General features: G+C 32.5%; 2 protein-coding genes across 9 annotated transcripts; both read right to left on the bottom strand.

The window, feature by feature from the left end:
- Positions 1 to 2193: 2193 nt before the first annotated feature.
- Positions 2194 to 19444, bottom strand: LOC115237031 (endothelin-converting enzyme homolog). 8 transcript variants are annotated; one of them, XM_029809793.1, is made up of 13 exons: positions 19054 to 19444; positions 11669 to 11782; positions 11191 to 11347; positions 10636 to 10845; positions 10270 to 10550; positions 9548 to 9646; positions 9276 to 9446; positions 8782 to 8930; positions 8242 to 8464; positions 7518 to 7977; positions 7016 to 7162; positions 6802 to 6941; positions 2194 to 6679 (listed from the first exon to the last, which is right to left on the bottom strand). In XM_029809793.1, exons 1-13 carry the CDS (start codon positions 19063 to 19065, stop codon positions 6503 to 6505), a joined length of 2340 nt encoding a protein of 779 aa, XP_029665653.1. In that variant the 5' UTR covers positions 19066 to 19444; the 3' UTR covers positions 2194 to 6502. The 8 variants fall into 8 exon arrangements, with proteins under 8 accessions (XP_029665653.1, XP_029665654.1, XP_029665655.1 ...); XM_029809794.1 differs by lacking the exon at positions 19054 to 19444 and adding an exon at positions 14422 to 16046; XM_029809795.1 differs by lacking the exon at positions 19054 to 19444 and adding an exon at positions 15406 to 16046.
- A 1408-nt stretch (positions 19445 to 20852) lies between these two features.
- LOC115237032 lies at positions 20853 to 24455 on the bottom strand (the record flags this gene model as incomplete). Its single annotated transcript, XM_029809799.1, has 3 exons — positions 20853 to 23940; positions 24017 to 24237; positions 24334 to 24455. Coding segments are annotated over 3 exons (1557 nt in total), but the record flags the coding sequence as incomplete, so codon positions are not given.
- Positions 24456 to 25332: the final 877 nt, after the last annotated feature.

Raw genomic sequence — 25332 nt, 5'->3', positions numbered from 1 at the left:
TAAAATTTGCATTAACTTCATTCGGAATAACATTTTAAGAACAGTTGCAATAGTGCTTCATTGCCGCAGTAATTTCAAAATAGGCTAAATCTATACAAGGCCGACTATATAAAATATGTAAGATTGATGAGAGCTGAAAGCAATTAAGAATACATATCGCATAAATTAATAATTTTATGACCTATTAAGAAATCAACAAGTATATTTATATATATGGTAAACTGCCCGTTGTACCGAACTCGTAAGTAGCTAACTATTTTCAATTATAACTCAAAAACTAAGCTTCGGATAAAATTTCGTCAAAGTCTCGAAGAAAAAAAATCGTCTCAGAATTCGCTCAAGCATATGATATTTCAAGGACATCAGATTGTTTTGAATTACCCTGTAGATAAAATTCTGCAAATTAAATTGTACATGTCTCAAACGTGATGTGCATGTGATCACGTGAATTGCACGTGAATTAAATGATACTAACATTATTTTACCCATGCATGCAAATTAATTTTTTGTTCTGCATATAAGATTAAAAATTAAATTTTAACAGCTCGTATTAATAATCGTGTTCGTCAGCAGAATGATTCAGCACGCTCTAAGTCGAGTTACATAAAAAATATCTATAATTGAATATATCTTGTGAATCACTAATTTAACATTTAACTGTCGCAACATTCACGTGTCAAAAATTAAAAACTTGCAATTAATAATAGCCTTTTAAGAGGAAATTAACTTGTGTGTGTTTCCTGTCATCGTATTTGAGGCCGAAAAAACATGTCCAAAATATACGATATAAAAAGATAAAAGCAAAGGTATGTACTTAATACATGTTATATTATACTAAAAAAATATAGAATTAATTATTTGTAACATATACATGACAGCGTTCGCCAAGCATTGAAATCTTCATTAGGCACGCGTTACTATCGCTCTTTTTAAATTTATAATAAAAAGCAACGCATGATATTTAAATAATGAATGTAAAGTATTTATTGTTAAATGAATAAATATAAATGAATGAATTTATTTAATTGGCTATTATTTGATATTGCATCTGTGCAATAATGTGTAAAGAAGGTCTTTTTATATTTTATCTTTTATCCAGTCCATATATCATCATAAATGCGGTTGAGAACGAAGTAATGGGATTAATAGGTGATATCTGGACGGCATTAGAAGAAGCTTTGAAATTCAAATTAGTGTTGTATGATATGCTTGGCTGAAGCTATAACACAACAGCTGATAACACATTTTTTAAATTAAAAATATATCCGAAATATTTATTCAGAGTAGGGAGCAAAATTTAATTAGATATTCCAACTTTTGAGAAAGGGAAAGAAAAAATCACTATAGAAAAAAAATCATAGTAATTAAATCACAAATAAAGAATCACAATAATTTATGATTGATACAAGTAACGTTGACAGCAAACTCGTATAAAGTATTTTGATATTCTATATAAATTTAGATTCACATATGTGTGACAGCTATTGAGAATCAAATATCTATGTTGATATGAGATTTTTCATTAAGGATTATCTCGGGAGACCAACAAAGCACTCTCGCTTCCTCTCCCGCGTCACAGTCTGTATATAGCTGAAATGCAGAACGATTTACCGAAGTACGAGACGGTTGGCCATCGCGATCCTGATGAATGGAGTACTTACGCACGCCACGGCAATGTACTCGTACACGTCAAATTATTACACCTATAGCGTGCCGACTTACGACCAACTTGTAAATCGAACGCCAGCCGTTAATTTGATCACTAATCGATGGTAAAAAAAAAAATATCGCATTTGTAATTATAAATATATCTGAAATATCCCAGAACGCGCGCGTTATATCAACAATATTATCTCTTTACTTTCGATAAATAAGATAGTCCACACGAGTATTCCAAAGTTAATATCTTGTGCGTGTCTTTAGAATCATAAAAAATTACATGCACCTATATGTATAATATAATCAAAATCAAAATTTATTATAATAAACGATACTATTTATCTCATTGATTATTATTTTACATAATTTCTTGCGTATAATTTTTTAATAACTCAACTTGGAAAAAAATCTTCATTAAGAAAATATTGTTTAGAAAATATTATAATATATAAATATATATAATGTACTGAAACACATATTACGTGACATTATTATATATATATTTTTGTGGAAGAGAATAACGCAAAGAATATAATTCTAACGGTAAGCGCGATAAATTTTTCTATTTCTTCAATTTTGATTTAATAATGTAAGCATATATATATAGTACATAATGTACAATACAGAAAAATAATCATGGCGCGAGCATCGTCATTGAACAATGCGCTTTCTGTGTTACACAAAACCATACACAAATAATATCTTCGAACACAATGCGCAACAATGTAATCGCGAAGACGATACATACTCCTCTCATTGTTACAATCGTTATTCACAATTATTATAAACAACGAACATTTACAAATGCATGATGCATCGGCGTCAAATATTTAAGGCCTATATGGATCTTACGCTGTAATTAGAGAAAATTTGGCTTCTTCTTACGTGGTATTTCGCCACTTTGACTTTTTAAAGGGGATGCGGAAATGAGAGAGAAATGGAGCGATTCCGGCAAGGAATAAAATGCGCGGATAGAATATCTCATAATATTTTCTAAAATTTTCCCATTTCCGCATTATACATATCTTGTCGTTTTTTCAAACCTGACGAGTTTTTAACCCTAACACAGGGATCCTAAATTTAATCTTAGATATATCCCCAATGGATCGTATAATTTCCTCATCTTGTGAGATATCGTATTCTCTCGAGCATAAAAATGCACATTAATATTTGATTATTTTTTATCCTAAAAGAGATATTTTTGAAAGCCCAACAACTAAATTCTTTATTTATTTGTCCGAACAAAAATTTTTTGTACAACAATGTACAAAAAAATGAAGAAATTATACAGTAATAATTGTGACTTTATAATGCGTACTTAATCATTTTATCAAATTATGTCAGCATCAGTGAGTTTTTTTAGAGTTATTGTTACAACACTCGCGAGAATAATATATTTCTTCGGTGTTCAGTAGTGTAATCTAAAAAAAAAAGTTAAGCGTACTTATCTAATTATCGGTAGTTTCTTCGTTCCTTCAAACAAACGTCTCATTACAAACTTGAAATCGTAAATAAATTTATTACGTGCGTCAGTAATAAGTGTGTCTTACGCAATGTACAATGATGTTTCTCGTTATCTATAATATTTTTGCTTTCTTTCTTCTATAAAAGACTACATATGGATGTATGTGTATTTCTCTCTATTTTAAATGTTTGAAAAGGATCAAATTTTGATTAGCGTTTCTTTTGAAGTATGCAATTGCACTCAAATTGCAATATTGTTATGTTTACAGCGCAATTAAAGATTTTCGTGATAACTGAAAAAAATCGAAGTTAAACAAGAATAAAACTTATGGTACATACGTCGCAAGATGCTGTGCCTTGTGAATTATTAATAGCTTGTATTTTTTCTTGTGCGCATTTATATATTTTTTTAATTTATCGTTTATTATATATAATTATTATTCTTGAACAAAACTCTATTAGAATTTTTTTATCGCGGGCGTATTATCAAAGTGATGCAGCAACTAAGCCAATTAAAATTATTTTGTTTCACGTAATTTAGCAAGTTATTATTTTAAGTTCTTTTTATCGTATAAAAGAATTTAAATATAATATCTCTGTAAAAAATAAATATAAATCTCACAGAAAATAACTTATTGATTCTTTCATATCTATTTTTTGCAATGATATATGAGTCTTTCGGAAATTACAATGATCAACTCCACTGTTTGTAAATTTCTTTAAGAAATTTCTTTAACAGAACAGTAAAATTGAACACAGTTTGGTTCCTGAAAGGCTCATATCATGTATCGTATGTATCGCAAGTTTTTATTTTTGTTAATTTCATTTATATTAATATGTGTTAATCTCTTAAAGCCTGTTTTGTATTAAAAAGTACGATACACGAAATTCTTCACATGTTTTTTATACCACAGAAAAAATAGCTAAATTGACGATAATTCCCATATTGCCTATGACATTCCAAGATATGTTCGCTATTGACTTCGCGCTCTCGTCTAGCAAGAAAAGATTACAATTGTAACATTTTTGTAGTTTTGTGTTTTAATCGCTGCAGGCCGATTACGGTAAAGTTTATGTTTCTTACTCATTAGAACGCTAAAATTAATGTTGATAAGCATTAAAAACAAAAATCTATTGATAGACATATACAAGCCTTCTCAATCTCGAAATCGCATTATCTACAAACTCTTTTTAGCCTTTATCAATAAGATGTTATAAGCTCTCCCGCATGTAATTATTCAATATATTAATATAACAATATAACTTTCACGAAAAGAAATACAAGAAGAAAATATACATAGAATTATGTTCTGACAATTCTATATAAGCATGAGAGTCAAACATCTTGCATTTTTACTGTCAATATAGCACCTATATCTCTGTATAAAAAAAACTTCATACAATATTTAAACACCGAATTAGAAACGCTTATTTCTTGCAGAATATAATACCCATCTTTCTTTTTCCGAGAAAAAATAATTTTAAGAATTAAGTATTCATAATTTCATAAAATAAATCTTATCGATTCTTTTTAGCAGAGTTTTCCCGCTAGATAGAAAAGTCAAAAACCTCTAATTCGCTCGAATATCAAATATGCGCTGGATGCCACGACAAATATACAATTAAGCACAATTAAAAATATTTCTCTTGACATCAGCAATAGTGTATCGTCTCGCGAGCGTGTCGCGTTATCGCGATCTCGACGACCGAATTCCACCCACGCGTGCTAGTTTCATCAGAATAAGTAATTTTTTATATAAAATAAACTTCTTAAACCTATATATATATAAAACACATTAGTAGATTTTGACTGTGAATGTTATGGTACGCAGCTGTCTTTCAGCCATAGCTTGCCGAGATCATCAAGAGCAAAATAATGTCTAAATTTTGTAATGTTGTTATTAACATTAAAAAATCATATAATCAATAATATAATCAATAATTATAAAACTCTGTAGTATAAAAAAAATTAAATTAAACCATGCGAGATTTTTGTTACTGTTTTACCTGTAGACAATACTTATATTATTTTCTAACGTTTGTAAACTATAAATTATATCGTAGACTAGTTAATGCATTGTAAAGAATACTGCTTGTATTGGTAAAACATTCAGGCATCCCAGATGATTGAATTTACATGTATAAAAATTAAATAGAATGTATAAAAATAATTTAAAAATAAATTTAAGAACTATTAATTACCGAGTTATAATCCTACAATTTTTCCATAATGCTTATCTTCTAATTTAAAGATCCAATTATTTTATCTATTACTCGTTTATTTCTTTAGTGCTTTCAGCCATCGTTTTATGTTTAAATCCATTGATGATTATAATATTGATTTTATCTATAAAAGTGAAAAACGACAGTATATTGTACTGTATATTGAAAACATTTTTGCAGTTTTTGCTTGATTTTAAGAACTTTTGATAATCTCGACAAATTATAGCTAAAAGAAGCGGTGCTGATCGCGCGCACGACATATCTCAACGTTAAGAATAATGCATGTAAATGGTTCTAGTGTGTATGCGTGTGTGTGTGTGTGTGTGTGTCTGTGTGTTCTTTCGACAAACAGAAAACTCTGATCATTTCTGAGCACGTACCTCTTAGAGACAGTCGGCGTATATAAATCATTAATTCTTGTCAATGAAGTTTGGGTTTCTCTTGTAAAATCTAATATATTAGATATAAAAATTATCTCTCCTTTTGCGTTGTCTTGTGATTGCGAAAAAATGTCGATCCGCTTTACGAATAGTATTACTTAAGAGAATGATTCAGATTTCTAACGAAAAATATTAACTGATGGAATTTCTATTATTTTAAAAATGTGTGTAATATATTTCGCGCAATCTAACTAGCTCACATATAAGCCTTAACTCGTCTGTGTGAGGGATATAAATATATAAATTCTTTTTAATTTTTCAAGATTCAAATATTTAGGAAGAGACAGTAAAATAATCGTTTCTCGAACTACATTCACGTCCTGAATATTTACTTAGTTTTTAAGTACAATGCTAAAATAAATGATAAAAATATTATTTTTCAAATTAGGCAAAGAATGTGCACCCGGAAAGGAGACGTCGACAGTTTTTTGGCAATACTCGACAATGCACGTTTGAAAATTGTGGCAACATTAAATCATGCATATTAAAAAAAATAATAAATTGTAAAATTTAAGCTATTTTCACATATGATAAACAGTGATATGTAAAGGAAAATGCACAGTCCAATGCTCGAAGCAAGTGTTTTGCGACGTGTATGTATCCCCCCTCATTACGCAACGGCACGTACAAGCTGTGACAGTCCCACACCACGGGGCTAGAAATCAAGCTCAACCGAACTTGAATTCTTAATGAATCAGTCTGAAAAATACGAGGCGTTACCACACTTCGCACTTATAAACCGGGTTCATCTTCGAATCTTTAGGGCAGTTGAATTCCTTCGCAAATTCTTTCAGGTTTGAAAGTGGTCCTATCACCCTGTACCTCGGCGGACTGTGAGAATCCTTCTCGATCTGAAGAGTCATTGCCTCGGACGTTATAGCGGAGCACCAAACCTGCGGACATTTATCATGTTGATTAAATTTTTGTAAGAATAGAGTATCAAGTTAAACGCGACCATTCTTCCGTTAATGTCTATATTTATATATTTAAAATCGTGCAGTAATTCTATGACAACCTGTGCAAAATTCAGGAAGAATAGCTGACGATGCGTCAGGTTGAGACCGGGTAGCGGCAGTTGATCTTTGTAGTTGTTAGGCATCGAGAGATAAGCGTGATACGCTGCCTTAAGGCCCCCATTATCGGCGATATTCTCTCCTGCATTACAATTGAACGGTCAAGACCGATATTTCTGTCGTCGGTAAGTAATTATTAATAATCAATATTATTACCTAAAGTCTGTCGGCCATTTACATTTCGACCTTGTACTTGATACTGATCATACTGTTCCACAAAACATTCTGTTCTATTTTTAAATCGCTCTATCGTAGCGTTGTTCCACCACTGATGCAAATTTCCATGTAAATCGTATTCTCGACCTGTTCAACATTACCAAAAATACATAAGTAATAAAGATAACATTATTTTTAAATAAATGGATATAAATCTGAATGATTATATACATGGTGCAAATATTTTGCAAGTAAAATAATAATATTATTAAAATATAAGTTTTTATTTTAAACGTAAAAATTTCGTTATGATATCTAAAAAACCAGAAATCCTCAATTCGGCTATAAAATCAATTGTTAAATTAGAATAAAACTGTTTTTACAATATAAATAGCTTACACACATTTGTCATAAGAAATAAACATTATATATTTTGTTTTTATTATAAGATTATATTATAAAAATATTATCCGGAGCATTTAATTCATCTTTAAACTCGTACCTTGATCATCAAAAGCGTGCGTTAATTCGTGTCCCATGACTACACCTATGCCGCCAAAGTTCAAACTATTCGAGTTCTCTATATCGTAAAACGGACCCTGAAGAATGCCGGCGGGGAAGACGATTTGATTCTTGGTAGGCGTATAATAAGCGTTCACGGTCGGCGGCGTCATTATCCAAGTGGTCTTATTCACCATCTGATCGAGCTTCTCGAGATTCTTACGCAAATTGTACTTATTCACGCGCAAATTATTTTGGAAGTATTCGTTTTGTTTGATCGCCAGATCTCTGTAACGTTCGTCGAGTTCGCTGGGTTGTAGAATGAAATCCGGGAAGCCGATCATGTCGGTAATAGCATTCGCCTTCTCTTCTGCGGCCTTTCTCGTCTCTGCGTCCATCCAATTTAGATTCTTCAAATTTTTTGTGAACGCCTTGCGAACTTCATTGATCATTTCTTCCGCCTAAAAACAACGATCAAAGCAAAATATTATTGTATAAATTAAGAGACGCATCTTTTACAAATTATTTAAATAATAAGTTTAATATCTGAAAATCAGTATCGGATTCACACGCCATTCATGTTTCTGAAAATTTCGAGGGTATAATAAGTCCTGCCTTAAAACGATAAATGTTATTTTCCATTTTGACTTGTACGGTTAAGAAAAATAATTGTAATAAGTAAGACTTTTTCTCTAAGATTGACACACTGATATATGTATACTAACCATAGGTTTACTCTTGCCGTGGAAAACTTCTCTGACAAACATTGCGCCAATAGCGAAACCCATGGCGTTATTAACATCGCTAACGCAGTAACGCCATTGTTCCTCGTGGCCTTCCGAGCCGAGCAAAGCTTTCCGCAAACCCTTGTAAGCTTCACGGAATGGCTTTGACAAGCACGCCGTCAAGGACCTTACGGTTTGCCAAATCAGATAGTTATTCAGTTTTCTGTGGAAAGAAAAAGAGGATAGAGAAAAAATTGATGCTTTTTTTTCGAAGGAATCATAAAAGATTGATAAATGCCTTGATATTCATCAGAGATCGTGCACAACAAAAATTAGAGAATTATTTATAAAAAAAACAGTCGTTTTTAGATATATTATTAAATATCTAAACTTAAAATTAAATGTTTGTTAAATAAAGTTAATTTAATTAATTAATTGAACAACAAAAAATTATCTTTTATTAATTTAATTTTTTTAACACATCTGCGTTTCAAAGTAAGTTTGCCATCTCTGATGAATCTCACGCATACATATACGTACATCTTCCCGTCGATCGTGCTATTGTACTCATTCACGAGTTTCGTCAATTTCACAAAGTATTCCGGTGCAAAATTTACGATCATCGCTTTACTATTGATCTTCTTATTCACGAGACGCGTAGCGTTTTGAAAGTAATCCACCCACGACATCTAAACAGATAAGAACTACGTCTATCGTAATTTCGTCGATACTTCTTATTTGAAAAAAATAATTGTCCTGATTGAAAAAATAATATTTAAAATGTTCTTAACACACGTGTCAGTGACAGGATACGATGGAGAGCCAAGAATATCACACATGCAGGATATGATACAGGATAAGACATTATCTCATCCAGGATATTATTATATGATATTATATCATAGAGGAAGTCATATTAGGTAACCGCAAAAAATGTTGCAACAACTGGCTGCAAGTATTGGTCGCGTCCGCAAATAATGGGAACGCGAATATTCTGGAAATATTCTCGATCGAATAGGAGATAATAAACGTACGAAGGGTGCGTTACGTTGCAATTCGTTCAATGACATCAGATTGTAGAGCTTCTCCTCGTCCCTGCGTTCCTCGGGCGGTATGGTGATTTTCGCAAGTTTCGTCTCGAAATCGATTATATCCTGCATCTGTTTCTTCGTGGAGTTCTCCTCACCACCTAAGAGCACGCCGATCTGAAAACGTGCACGAGTACCTGTACTCGATTCGCCCGATGCGATGCAGCATATCGTGCGGCGATAAATCGTGCACGCAAATACGTGCTGCCCTTGTGTACCTTTGTCATGTAGTCTAAGTAGGCAGTTAGAACCTTGCCATGCTCGGTTACGTTGAGATAATTGTCTGCAGTCGGTAGCGTTAAGCCTCCTTGATCAATCTTGAAGATAAAGATCAGTCTCGATATAACATTGGCATATGTGACATTATATAACTTTATATAACTTTATATAACTGTCTTTATATAAAAACAACGAAAGATTCTTCTTCTAATTCATTAATTGCAAAAAAATTGCTCTGCCATTAATCATTTTTCTCAAATAACATACTTTATTTTATACGTGCATAAGAAAATTAAAAATTTTATAAAAAATTTTTTGTACTTTAAAAATATATATTGATTCATTAAAAAATAAGACAAGATGTAATAACGATAAGTTCGATGGAGAGTCGAATAATTTTCTTTAAAAGAAAACTCAATGTATATAGAATACTTTTAATTATAATATTTTCTTCGGAACAGAAGTTTTTTAACATTAATTTAATTAACCGACGAACTCTAATTATGCGTCATTACTACAACAATAATAAAAAAAATAAAAAATTTAATTAGTACTATCGTTTTAATGAAATTAAGTTTTATAAACAAGAAGAATAATAGTAATCAACTTAATGTCAAAAGTAAAAGGCACCATAAAAGACACGCCTAGATTTTTCTCACATTGTCAATCTAATCTCTTTCTTTCTCTCTCTCTCTCTCTCTCTCTGTTATAATCAGCTTACCTGGATTATGTGTCTAGTACTGTTTCGATCGTCCTCGTTCACGGCCCAGGAGAATAGTCCGCCCATATTGTAAACGTTTTGCAAGACATGCATGCTGTTTTGTAGAGACCACGCGCTTATGTTGAATTTGCCAGAGATGTTCCAGCCACCGATATTTTCCAACAGTTCCAGCATCGGCTTAGCTCCGAGTGTTTCGATAGTCTCATTCCCGTCCATGCAGGACAGATAATAATATTTCGCTTTCTTCTCAGCCTTCGACTTCATCTCGCTGAACGGTTTTTCTGCGCGCGGAATATACGACTTAATATGTACATATATACGCGTTAAGATTATTCGTAATAAATTATGATCAATTATTAATGTTACCGAGAACGTTTTTGACGACCAGTTGATTATCCTGATCCAGCTTGCCGAACGTGCCCCAAACACTTTTCCCATCCGGAATGGGATTTTTCTTTCTCCAACCTCCGCAAGCATATTCGTAGAAATCTTCACAAGGGTCGACGGAATAATCTATACTATTAATTATGGACGCTGCCACCGTAACACAGTGTTCTGTGAGGCAATATGTGCCATCTGCAATGATTTGTAGAGTTCGAACTGATTATACTGACATTGATTAGTTTTATCTGCTTACGCTACAAATGAAACTACGAGAAGCATATCAGACCAATGCTCAAAAAAAATTGTTGACAAAATGTGATACATTCTAGAGAGATTAAAACCGGTTGTGCCGCTATCGACTAGTTTAGAGTTAACTTTAGTTAATTAAATTTGCTTCTTTTTTGTTTTTATCATAAATATAAAATGTAATTTAGAAATGAGTAACATATCGCTTAGAATTGAGTAACATATTTCTTGGTTCATTTTATCCAGATATTGTTGATAATATTAGTAATCCAGAAGTGATTAATTTTTTACCTTCTGCGTTGGAGGTAACATGTAGAATCTGTGCCTCATCCCAACCGTTTTTGCTGCTAATCACGATGGTGAATACTATGATCGTCAGTGATAAAGCAGCGCAAATTACGAGAAGGCATCTCTCCAAAGTACTTCTCGCCTTCCACATCGTTGTACCCTGAAACAATACAGTCGTATTGATTGTTTTAATAATGATTGATTATTAAGATAATGATTGGCTATGAATCATTGATTTGAAATTATAATTTTGTAACGATAACTTTTGTAAAATATTTTATTAATTGAATATTATATATATGTATATATATATATATATACATATATATAATATTCAATTAATAAAATATTTTACAAAAGTTATCGTTACAAAATTATAATTTCAAATCAATGATTCATAGCCAATCATTATCTTAATAATCAATCATTATTAAAACAATCAATACGACTGTATTGTTTCAGGGTACAAATATATACTTACCGTATGATATCTTATATGTGTAGCGGATGTACTAATGCCTTCGCTGTTTAGAGCGACGGAGCCGATGCTGCTACTGTCTTCATCTTCAAATTCAGCCTGTTTATATCTCGTCATCTGAAGAGAGCCATATAAAGATACATTTGTGCATTAAAAGTGTAAATAAATTTTCGAGATTTAAAGCAATATTTAAACCGATAATATGAGCTGCCGGTATCGCGTCAATTTATGAATAATAAAGAATTGCATTTGATCTTTACGACTTGTGCAGTAAAGTTCCTGTTTTTTTTTTACTGCAACTATATTGACGTTAAAACGAGAAATCATGCAAATGCTTTTCCTACAATATACGTCTAAATAAATTATTGATTAATTACTTATGCGATTGCGCATCCTGCAAACAAAGATAAAACAAAGTGCGTCTCGTGTATGTTTAAGATAAAGCAATTAGTTAGTCGTAAATTGGTAGTGTACGCGGTGGTCTATAACTTTGCTTCCTGCTTCAAAGATAATAGAATAGCGCGACTCATTACTTATAAATAATTAAAAGGTATCTATTATTTAAGATTTTTAATTATTTATTTATAACTATGATAAATTATAAGAGACTATCAGATGAAAAAAGTCATTCTCCATTTTATTAAAGATCTTATAACAAAATGCAATAGGACTCCGCAAAACACACAGTATATTTACGACTTTATTTTTGCGCAACGTAGTTAAACGGAGACCACGTACAAACATTTTACATAATCATCAGAGCTCGAGTTTTTAAATTATTGTTTAAAAAATTCTGTATTTTAAATATTTAATCTTTTAAATATTGTAATTGTTGTTTTATTAAATATTTTACGGTAATTTACTTCTTAATTTTTTTTTTCTTTTTTTATTCTTTTTATTTTATTCTAAGCAAAAAATGTCGACAAATAGAATTCATCGCAAAAAATTTTTGTAGAAGACAGAATTGCCGCGAGAGAGAAGCATTTTATATTGGTATTTTTTGCTGATCCTTATCTACATCGCAGACATTTGTTTTTGCGGCACGGTTTGCCATGTGGAAATACAATAGACACAATGATCTTAATTCAAATATTGCAATCCAGTATCAACAGTCGTGCATAAAGCGATATTCATACAGCGTAACGCTACGATAACGGGGAAACAAAATTCATGAAACGTAAACATGGAATTAAATTAAATCCGCTGGAATGATAACAAAAGCTGCTATTCCTAATTTAATTCCAAATTATTTCACTATAAATATATAAGTAGATGCTGGCGCGTTAAATTTTAACATAAAACTTTGTTCCTTCATTTACCCAATCGTATTTAAGTCACTCTACTTGTTGTTCAAACGCGTCAAGAAAAAGATCAAAATTTTTTAGAAAATCAAATTAGCTTGAAAGTTGCAATTAATATCGAATTGTGGATATCAGTAACGAGATGTCGAAAATTTTTTTCGACAGAGATTTTCAACGCGCGCACTTCGCGGAGATAGTTCCCGGTCGTGACTTTCATCGAGGATGCAAAACTCACTCGCGAACTTCGTAGCAAAGCTACGATTTTAGACTGTGCTAAAAATACGTCGCTCTTGACTCTACAAAACGTTGTAAAGGCGCGTTCAGGCGGTATCAGACAGGCCGTGAAAGGCCGTTTATTGAAAACTCACGTCGCACTTTATGCTTATCATCGCAATTAACACTTATCAGACGAATACAAATTATTAAATTTTTCATGGAGAAAAATTAACTGTTGTAACATGAACATATATACTACGTTTGACGTGAATGCGAGCCTTCGTTCTCGTCAGTCTAGTACGCCTATTGACGTACAACCTCCGTTTCAGATGAGATTCGCTGATAACATTTACGTCATTGTAAGCAACAGCAGATGACAGATTTACAAATACATTACATGTGCTTTGATGGTAACGTTGACCACCACTTCTTCTATATGTTGAATGCATAAAAAAAAAAGAGATCACTAGAGATTTGATAATTTATATATAAATGTTTCTGATTTTTAAAATATATCTACATTGAATTTAAAAAGAAGAATATGAGACAAAAAAGTGTCTAATGTATGTGTGTGTAACAAATGCCCAACACACAAAATTCATTTTTAGTATAAAATTGTATTTAAAATAGATTTTACAAATCGTTAATTTGTTTTATTTTTGTTTGGGATTCTTTAATTCAACATTTTAAAAGCGTGTATTTAAAAAATACACGCTTGTGATAATATTTTGCGCTGTTTTTAAATATTTTGTTTTATAAAGTTACTCAAAAATTTAAAAATTAAAATTATGTTATATTTATATAAGTTTGTAAATGCACGATTTATATAATATTAAAGTTGTAGTTATAGATAGAATCCAGAAAAGTCTGAATTTTTATAACAAAATTTTGATTTTTGTATTAGTCAAATATTTAAATGTTGAGAAGTCGTAAAAAGATCGTCTCGCTAGTCTTTGCTAAAAAAAAAGAATCAATTCTCTCTCAATTATATCACTCAACAAATAAAAAAAGTATTGGTGTTGACATCACATGTATTGCATCTTCAACAAATACAGCACACTAAATCAAAATTAAAAACACTAAAGTAGTTCACATTGCAAATTACCATGTAAAATAATACTTAACGGATTTTCTATCATATAATTAATTTTTTAAATTAATAGATGTCAAAAAGAAAAAATAGAATTAAGCCACCGTCATTTATGATACTTCTCAAAAGTCTAGAAACAGTGTACTTACTTTCGCAAGCACTTTTAATTACGCATTCACCCCGTTTTATTTTCGCGAATTTGCACGCTGCAAGACGCGAAACACGCGAGACGTACAGACGCCGTGGCAACAAGCAAACTGCAATTGGCTTGCACGCGCTGCATCGGCGTGCGTGCGTGCGTGCGCGACACGCCAAAAAGCGCGCGCCCCGAACACGCACGCGCCGCGCGCACGCGTATCTACATACGCGCCCCTCGCTATATCTTCGCCTTCGGCGAAGTGTTCGCTTTAGCAGGAAGCGGACACTTGTGACGCTGTTATCGCCATTAAAAAATTTTGCGGCTTGACACGACAGTCGACAGACCATTATACCGTAACAAGATCAACAATTCACAGCCGGCTACGGTACAGACACAATGTAGAATATTATACGGGAACTAAAGGGAGCACAGATCAAGTTTCGCATCGTATACATATGTGAAACAAAAAGAAAAATGTCAATATTCTATTAAATTAGAACGTTGCATAAAGAGAAAGAAAAATTGATAATGTTTTAGAATATATAAATCTGTAGACACAAGCGCGCGCGACCTTATCAAGAAACTTATAAAATTTTGTTATAAGAGATTTTTCTTCCTTCTTTTCAGGATACACATAATAGTAAATTATGTCGATTACAAAAATTTGATTTTCAAATTGTACAAATCTAATTTCGAAATCTTGCTGATAAAATTCATTGGGGAAATTTATACATCATTGCAATGCAACACACAAGCGGAGGTAGCATATATTTAGGCGCGAGAGCATCAAAAGTTGAAAACAAGGTCGCGTCAAATACTGATATATCGTAATCGCATGCAACCAAGTATATTTACGCAAATACTGCGCTTTAATTTACACATATATATTTGTGTATGTGTGTTTGTGTGCGTATGTGTGTGTGTTTGTAACAAACCATGACCTACGGTCATTAACGCTTATCAATGAGGTAAACCGTAATTATAAATGTCGTACAAAGAAGATGATACGGGCATCGCATTCGTCACACTATCTCCCACAATATCGCGATATGTCAAAGCATGTTATTCGTAATCATAAACGTTACATAACAAGAGAGCTTTCCGAGCAGAACATACATACAAAGACGTTTCACATTCGACTTCGGCTCAACTCAGAACCATTTCGTCAGCCGGAATCAGGAAAGCGGGAATGTTTATTGCACACGCTCGCGTCGCATTTGCGGATGCGTGTCCGAAGGACTCACCTTCACCGACATCTTGACCCGGCACACGATCGCGCAACCACTGCACTGTCACCTTAATTATTGATTCACCATTGAGGGTGGAACACACACACATGCACGCACACACACGGGTCGGGGAGGCAACGATTGAGGGTCGATGGACAAGGCAGATGACAGGAGGGTTGATGGAAGAGATCGAGGCGGGGAGAAGACGGTGATTTTTTTTTACACTTTCAAGTATTTTCGTCTGTCACCGCGACTATGACATTTTTTTGTCGTTTTCTGCCAGCGTGGCCGCTAAAATATGCTGCAGTCGGCTCTTTCGCGGCGGCAGCCTCTTTCTCTCTCTCTCATGGGGGATGCTTCACCGCCTTTGCTACACCCGCTTCTCCCGCCTGCCTTGCGAATCCCGTTTATATTGATTTCTCGCTCGTCCAGTTGCACCTGCCATCTCTTATCGTCGTTTGACGACAAGTACTGCCTTATCATACTGATATTATTCCGTCGTATGTTAATCAGTGATTTAACAAAGCATTTAAAGATTACAGAAAAAATAGATTGGTATACAAATAATTGGATGATTAAACGTTCAAATCGACGTACGTCCATGTAACACTTCTTGGAAGATATAAAATAAAAAGATAAAAAAAATTGCTAGATATTCATTCTGGCAAAAAAAAATTCCTGATTTTACTTTAATTTTTTTAATATATTTATTATTTCTATTTCTGATATATTAAAACATTACTTATTATCAATCGATATGTTAGCAATACTTATTACTACATAAATACCGAATGTTAAATAAAAAGAAATTTATTTTAGATACCTTTATTTAATCTGAGAAAGCAGTTTTGAAGCATATTTTTAAAACTTTCAATTATTTCTTCTTGAGAAAATTTAAATAAAGATGAAGATGAAGCTATATAGAAATAAATAAAGAGAAGCTTTTTAAACAGTTTTTAAATCATTCTTTTATTTCGAGAAAATTGGAAACTGATTATTATCGCATTAAATTTTATTTTTGATAGATTTTTTAACAAATTTAAAATAAATTAATTTTTTTACCGTCCAACTTTTGTGCTATCATTTTTTCTGTATTCCTTTGTTTCATATTTATGTGCGCTTGAAAAATACAAGATATATTTTATTGTTTTAAAGGACTTTATATATAAATAGACTAAGGGGCCTATTCTGTAACTTTTAACGTTGTCGTTACGTGTCATTGCGCAGCTAAAACGTATCGGAAAACAATTGCTCAATAATATCTAACGATATCGTTAAAGGTTACAGAATAGGCCCCTAAAAGTATACCTTATCTTAGATATATATGTGAATAAATATTTCGTGTCTTTATTTTGGAGACAGACATTTTTTCACATTAGTATAGTATCTTACATATAGTGTCATTGATTCCGCGCGAATATATGATTGCACATTACGATGAGAAGATCATTCAAACTAGAGCTTATTAAAGTTATACGATATGACGCGCAGGCTACGCACGCACGCAAAATATAGTGGTTTTTGACTAAAAATTCTTATAGACTCGTAATTTATCGTGCATACATATACATATATACAAGTTTACGGTATAATCACGCGGACTCCTTAAACAGCCTCCATTTATTAATTAGGATCGGTTACAAAAATGGATATATTTGTTGTATAATCATGTGAACTCCTTAAACAGCCTCCATTTATTAATTAGGATCGGTTACAAAAATGGATATATTTGTTGTATAATCATGTGAACTCCTTAAACAGCCTCCATTTATTAATTAGGATCGGTTACAAAAAATAATTGTGTATATACATATTGTGTATATATTTATTTTGTTTTGCATTTTAAAGTAAGATCTCCTTGGCTACGAGACTGCGTCTCGCTTATCCAATACTCCAGCTTATCTAACGGACTTGTCGCTATTGGCACATACGTGTTTCTTGGACCGTTATTATAATTCAAGAATCTAAATTGAAGAATAAGCGCATTCGACGTAGTATTCTGCGACCTTAAAATATCCGAAGAAGTGTAGCGCGTATAAACCAATGACTTAATCTAATTTATCTAAACAATATAATTCGACCATTACAATTAATATATATTGCCACGATTGATCAAAATATTATAAATTAAATGTCATTCATGTCACAGCACGATAGTTTTTCTTTTTGCATATTATATGTGCAGAAAAATTGAAGAAAGGAAAAATTTTAAACACTCTCTTGTTATATTAAACACATTGTTAATTTTAAACACATTTAAAACAACAAAATTAACAAATTACATATAAACACGATAGCGTATTTGTAAGCCAAATCCAATAATAAATTGTTTTCGCTATATATATGTGCTTTTCTAATGTTCAATTTTGAACGAATTTCACTTTCAGCTTTTTATATTTTTATGCGGTCGCATTTTTATTACAGCAGTATATTCCTGTTTTAATCGTGAACAAACTATATAATTGTCTTGGATAACTATGTATACCTTATCCTTAAATACGTGTGCAATGTGTAGTAATTAACTTTACGCACTTTTTAATATCGAGATAATATTAATGTGCACATATATTTGTGATAGAAGCTTAAATATATATAGAGGACTGCCTTGACCGGCTTGAAATACAGCTCGAAAAATGAGACTATTTCGGCATTGTCAAGTTCGATATCAATATCGTTACAAAAAATACGTCGAAATTTATATTATAATATTTAAAAAATAAATCTTATGTTATTTTCCTTTTTTTTTTCTTTTTTTTTTTTTTAAGACCTTAGTCTCTTCTGTAAAGACTTTGTTCATAAGTGCGTTTCCATCCGAGGATTTAAAAAAATGTGCGATGATTATTTGCTTACATATCGTTACGATATAGACAAATGAAATATAATGATTGATATTCTTTTTTATGCGTAAGTGGATTAAATTGGTCCGCTGACTGTGGAAGTACAACGTTCCTGAAATACTGTTCGAACCGTTCCAAAATCTTAAATTACGTTAAATATAGTGCAGGAATAAAAATTAGATCAGTGTCTAATGAAATGTTGAAAAAGATTTTCTCATGGCAGTGTGTCGCAGATACCAGAAATAACGCTTTGTCAGTGTATGTAAGAACACACTATCATCTATTACACTTAGATAATATTTAATATCACAATAGGTAATCAAAAAATAGTTTAGCTTTGGAGTTGCGGTATTATTTGCAAAAAATATTGCAAGAGTGCGATTTAAGTCTAATGTCTAATATTATATTCGCTAATTCTGCGCGAGAGAATAGTGGATGATATATACATCTCACACACAAGATTTAATCATCATTCGGCTCAACTCAGAACCATTTCGTCAGCCGGAATCAGGAAAGCGGGAATGTTTATTGCACACGCTCGCGTCGCATTTGCGGATGCGTGTCCGAAGGACTCACCTTCACCGACATCTTGACCCGGCACACGATCGCGCAACCACTGCACTGTCACCTTAATTATTGATTCACCATTGAGGGTGGAACACACACACATGCACGCACACACACGGATCGGGGAGGCAACGATTGAGGGTCGATGGACAAGGCAGATGACAGGAGGGTTGATGGAAGAGATCGAGGCGGGGAGAAGACGGTGATTTTTTTTTACACTTTCAAGTATTTTCGTCTGTCACCGCGACTATGACATTTTTTTGTCGTTTTCTGCCAGCGTGGCCGCTAAAATATGCTGCAGTCGGCTCTTTCGCGGCGGCAGCCTCTTTCTCTCTCTCTCATGGGGGATGCTTCACCGCCTTTGCTACACCCGCTTCTCCCGCCTGCCTTGCGAATCCCGTTTATATTGATTTCTCGCTCGTCCAGTTGCACCTGCCATCTCTTATCGTCGTTTGACGACAAGTACTGCCTTATCATACTGATATTATTCCGTCGTATGTTAATCAGTGATTTAACAAAGCATTTAAAGATTACAGAAAAAATAGATTGGTATACAAATAATTGGATGATTAAACGTTCAAATCGACGTACGTCCATGTAACACTTCTTGGAAGATATAAAATAAAAAGATAAAAAAAATTGCTAGATATTCATTCTGGCAAAAAAAAATTCCTGATTTTACTTTAATTTTTTTAATATATTTATTATTTCTATTTCTGATATATTAAAACATTACTTATTATCAATCGATATGTTAGCAATACTTATTACTACATAAATACCGAATGTTAAATAAAAAGAAATTTATTTTAGATACCTTTATTTAATCTGAGAAAGCAGTTTTGAAGCATATTTTTAAAACTTTCAATTATTTCTTCTTGAGAAAATTTAAATAAAGATGAAGATGAAGCTATATAGAAATAAATAAAGAGAAGCTTTTTAAACAGTTTTTAAATCATTCTTTTATTTCGAGAAAATTGGAAACTGATTATTATCGCATTAAATTTTATTTTTGATAGATTTTTTAACAAATTTAAAATAAATTAATTTTTTTACCGTCCAACTTTTGTGCTATCATTTTTTCTGTATTCCTTTGTTTCATATTTATGTGCGCTTGAAAAATACAAGATATATTTTATTGTTTTAAAGGACTTTATATATAAATAGACTAAGGGGCCTATTCTGTAACTTTTAACGTTGTCGTTACGTGTCATTGCGCAGCTAAAACGTATCGGAAAACAATTGCTCAATAATATCTAACGATATCGTTAAAGGTTACAGAATAGGCCCCTAAAAGTATACCTTATCTTAGATATATATGTGAATAAATATTTCGTGTCTTTATTTTGGAGACAGACATTTTTTCACATTAGTATAGTATCTTACATATAGTGTCATTGATTCCGCGCGAATATATGATTGCACATTACGATGAGAAGATCATTCAAACTAGAGCTTATTAAAGTTATACGATATGACGCGCAGGCTACGCACGCACGCAAAATATAGTGGTTTTTGACTAAAAATTCTTATAGACTCGTAATTTATCGTGCATACATATACATATATACAAGTTTACGGTATAATCACGCGGACTCCTTAAACAGCCTCCATTTATTAATTAGGATCGGTTACAAAAATGGATATATTTGTTGTATAATCATGTGAACTCCTTAAACAGCCTCCATTTATTAATTAGGATCGGTTACAAAAATGGATATATTTGTTGTATAATCATGTGAACTCCTTAAACAGCCTCCATTTATTAATTAGGATCGGTTACAAAAATGGATATATTTGTTGTATAATCATGTGAACTCCTTAAACAGCCTCCATTTATTAATTAGGATCGGTTACAAAAAATAATTGTGTATATACATATTGTGTATATATTTATTTTGTTTTGCATTTTAAAGTAAGATCTCCTTGGCTACGAGACTGCGTCTCGCTTATCCAATACTCCAGCTTATCTAACGGACTTGTCGCTATTGGCACATACGTGTTTCTTGGACCGTTATTATAATTCAAGAATCTAAATTGAAGAATAAGCGCATTCGACGTAGTATTCTGCGACCTTAAAATATCCGAAGAAGTGTAGCGCGTATAAACCAATGACTTAATCTAATTTATCTAAACAATATAATTCGACCATTACAATTAATATATATTGCCACGATTGATCAAAATATTATAAATTAAATGTCATTCATGTCACAGCACGATAGTTTTTCTTTTTGCATATTATATGTGCAGAAAAATTGAAGAAAGGAAAAATTTTAAACACTCTCTTGTTATATTAAACACATTGTTAATTTTAAACACATTTAAAACAACAAAATTAACAAATTACATATAAACACGATAGCGTATTTGTAAGCCAAATCCAATAATAAATTGTTTTCGCTATATATATGTGCTTTTCTAATGTTCAATTTTGAACGAATTTCACTTTCAGCTTTTTATATTTTTATGCGGTCGCATTTTTATTACAGCAGTATATTCCTGTTTTAATCGTGAACAAACTATATAATTGTCTTGGATAACTATGTATACCTTATCCTTAAATACGTGTGCAATGTGTAGTAATTAACTTTACGCACTTTTTAATATCGAGATAATATTAATGTGCACATATATTTGTGATAGAAGCTTAAATATATATAGAGGACTGCCTTGACCGGCTTGAAATACAGCTCGAAAAATGAGACTATTTCGGCATTGTCAAGTTCGATATCAATATCGTTACAAAAAATACGTCGAAATTTATATTATAATATTTAAAAAATAAATCTTATGTTATTTTCCTTTTTTTTTTCTTTTTTTTTTTTTTAAGACCTTAGTCTCTTCTGTAAAGACTTTGTTCATAAGTGCGTTTCCATCCGAGGATTTAAAAAAATGTGCGATGATTATTTGCTTACATATCGTTACGATATAGACAAATGAAATATAATGATTGATATTCTTTTTTATGCGTAAGTGGATTAAATTGGTCCGCTGACTGTGGAAGTACAACGTTCCTGAAATACTGTTCGAACCGTTCCAAAATCTTAAATTACGTTAAATATAGTGCAGGAATAAAAATTAGATCAGTGTCTAATGAAATGTTGAAAAAGATTTTCTCATGGCAGTGTGTCGCAGATACCAGAAATAACGCTTTGTCAGTGTATGTAAGAACACACTATCATCTATTACACTTAGATAATATTTAATATCACAATAGGTAATCAAAAAATAGTTTAGCTTTGGAGTTGCGGTATTATTTGCAAAAAATATTGCAAGAGTGCGATTTAAGTCTAATGTCTAATATTATATTCGCTAATTCTGCGCGAGAGAATAGTGGATGATATATACATCTCACAAGATTTAATCATCACATTCGAAAATTAAAGATGCAATAAAGTAACGCGAAACAATAATATAAAGTCGGTAAATATGGAATATTATTGTATTAAATATACTATTAATTACACACATACGTGTTAAAGAAAATAATATATTGCATTACTTTTAATAAAATAGAATCCTCGTTTTTTATCACGATATTCGGAAGGTGAAGATTATTCTAATGTGATTCTCGATAACGAACGGTTATGTTTGTATTGCTATATAAGTTACGCGCGAATAACAGAGGGACAAGAATATAAGTATCGCTTAATACAATGATAAGGATTTCGATTTATACTCAGTCTAGCGACTTCGATCTGTTTAATTTGTGTTTACTTTCAAGATCAAAGTTTGTACTCCGATTCATTGTACGAAGATCACGCGCCCTTTCGACGTTTTCACTCGGAGGCAATTGCGCATTTTCAAAAATAAAAGATTCTAATATCACATTATTGGATGGATTTGATTGAGAAGAACTCGCAACAACCTCTACCGCTTGTCCCGGAGAATTCGTGTTACAAAGTGCGTTCTCGGAAGCTGCCATTCGATTGGAATTAAAAGCGCACCGTTGAGAGCTCGGTGAATCTTTGAAGGAAATTCTTTGGAAGCTGCTGCCTTGATAAATGACATCTCCAGTGTGATTATGCGGTAATCGCACAAAACCACCGTAATCCGGACGTTGTTTCGATAAGTTTCTTTGTGCCGTAGAGATCACGGGATATATACGCTTCAGGTCGTTCTCGCTTCCGCTCCCCTCTGATTTAGGCGAGGAAACACGCATCTTTGCGATTGTCGCACATCTTTGGTGAGACGCACAATTTTCATCCTGCACGGTAATCTTGCCGTGGACTTTCAATACAGATCGATCATTTCCATGCCATGGACTGTGTTCTCTGTAGCTGCCAGTAGCAGTATCGATATCGAGCATTGCACATCCTTCTGCATTCTGAACTTCGTAACCATGAGTTGCGTTTTCCGCATTCGAGATATCGGCCGATCTGTCCGTTGAATATCCTGGCAGCCGTTGTGAACTATTCTGATAACTAGGACTAAAATTGCTTCCTCCAGAAGCGATCGATTCTTGTGGATACTCCAAAGGAACGCACATATTTTGACTAATAGCGCCATTCGCTACACAATATTGCGAGAAATGCGCGAACGGAACATTCTCGTGATTGTCAAGCTGGTGGGAAGTCGCGTTATCACTTTGACTGGAATTACCGTCTACCAATCTAGCTGGAGAATTGCAAGTATAGAAGAAACACTGCGATACACTCGGATTTGGTATCACGTTCGCCGTTTGTAGATTCAATCGCGCAGAAGACTCCGGTGACGCTGGATTGGAAATCTTGCCGCGCGTCTGTGCTATCACTGTCTCATAACTTGGTGGTGGACCGTATAATTGATAGTAAGGACAACTGCTATTGTTTAACACTACATTCATATTCTGATAGTGCGTTGAAGTAGTTGCATTACCGTTATATGTTGACGCTGCTGTATTTCTTTGAGGACCTATTATAAAAATTTATATGTATAAATATTTGTGCATTTTATGTGCTTTGTTCATAAAATAAAAAAGAATATAAACCTTTCCACATACGATGCAATAGGACGGTATTTCTTGCTGAATTGTATGTAATACGAGCTTGCTGCGCTCGGCAAGATGTATTACGAAGAGAATTTTGAGATCTAGGATAGAAAGATCGAGTTGGAATAGCTGAAGCTGCTGCTCTATATCTGCCCTGCAACCAGTATCGATACCACCAGCCACCACCGGAACACACAAGGAACATGATTATAACCAGAATCCTGAAATATTTTGAATTTTTATATTATAAAAGATACAAAATATTGTTATAATGATTATTGAAGCAAAAGAGGATTATTGTTAAAGATTTTACTTACCAGTAGTACCATAAATGATGGAAATGGAGTCCAGGTGACACACAACAACCAAAAGTGCAACAATATTCTGTTCTTGAACATCTGCAAGATGTTTTACAATTGGCATAAAAATAACTTTTAATATTATACGGCAGCAAATTATCAATAATATAGTATTCGGCTTTGGCGGCGTAAACATTAGCGCGCTATTGTTTACGTTTTACGACTAGGGCTTTATCATTCACACGGCAACACTCGAACAGTAATGTAGTAGTGAGAGACGCTTCGTCAAATTCCTTTTCTAAATGCGATCGCGACAAGTATCGGGAAATAATTTGATATAATTAATAATTAATTCTCTCTCTTTTACTTTCTAGGTAATAATTATTTAAAAATACTTAAAATTAAATGTATTTTATCCGATGTTTTTTCGTTCAATTTTTCGACAATCTAAATATGATTCGGATTAAAAACGTGTAATAAAATAGTCGAATCGGGAGTCCGAGTAATTAATATAACAATAAGCTCCGTGATATATTAATCGTTTATTAAATAATTAAACATTAGCGCATTATTGTTAACATGTTACGACTTACGACCTTATCATTCACACGGCGACACTCGAAAAGTAAAAGATAGTAGAGCGCGAGACACTCCGTCAAATTCTTTTTCGAAACGCAATCGTGATAAGTATTGGAAAGTAATTTGATATGATTAATATGATCATAATTAATTATCCTTTACATACGTTAGATCATACGTTAATTATATCGCGACGATTAATTTTGAAGCGCGTATTTCGCGTAATTTACTTTTTTAATTTTAATTAAATTTTATTTCATTTATTCGAGTAAGAGAAACGTAGTAAAGAAGTCCGAAATAATAAGTTATCGTTTTATTGGATTTCTCTTTATGAGCAATAATTATTTCTTTAATAATATTTATTTAAATATAATTTAAATTTAAATTAAATTTAAATTAAATATTATAAAGTTAAATATATTTCTTTCGGTACTTTTT

This window comes from Formica exsecta, unplaced genomic scaffold (assembly GCF_003651465.1).
Source record: "Formica exsecta isolate Colony F162 unplaced genomic scaffold, ASM365146v1 scaffold265, whole genome shotgun sequence".
Taxonomy (NCBI): Eukaryota; Metazoa; Arthropoda; class Insecta; order Hymenoptera; family Formicidae; genus Formica; species Formica exsecta.
The sequence above is the reverse complement of the archived record's forward strand: the minus strand, read 5'-3'. Positions and strand labels throughout refer to the sequence as shown.

What these genes read in the sequence shown, in the direction of transcription:
- LOC115237031 (XM_029809790.1), bottom strand. Translation starts at nt 13,355, where the DNA reads ATGATAAGCATAAAGTGCGAC. An exon ending in GGTCGTCAAAAACGTTCTCG is followed by an intron (nt 10,551 to 10,635) that starts GTAACATTAATA and finishes TTCCGCGCGCAG; the next exon opens with AAAAACCGTTCAGCGAGATG. An exon ending in AAATGGCCGACAGACTTTAG is followed by an intron (nt 6,942 to 7,015) that starts GTAATAATATTG and finishes ATTGTAATGCAG; the next exon opens with GAGAGAATATCGCCGATAAT.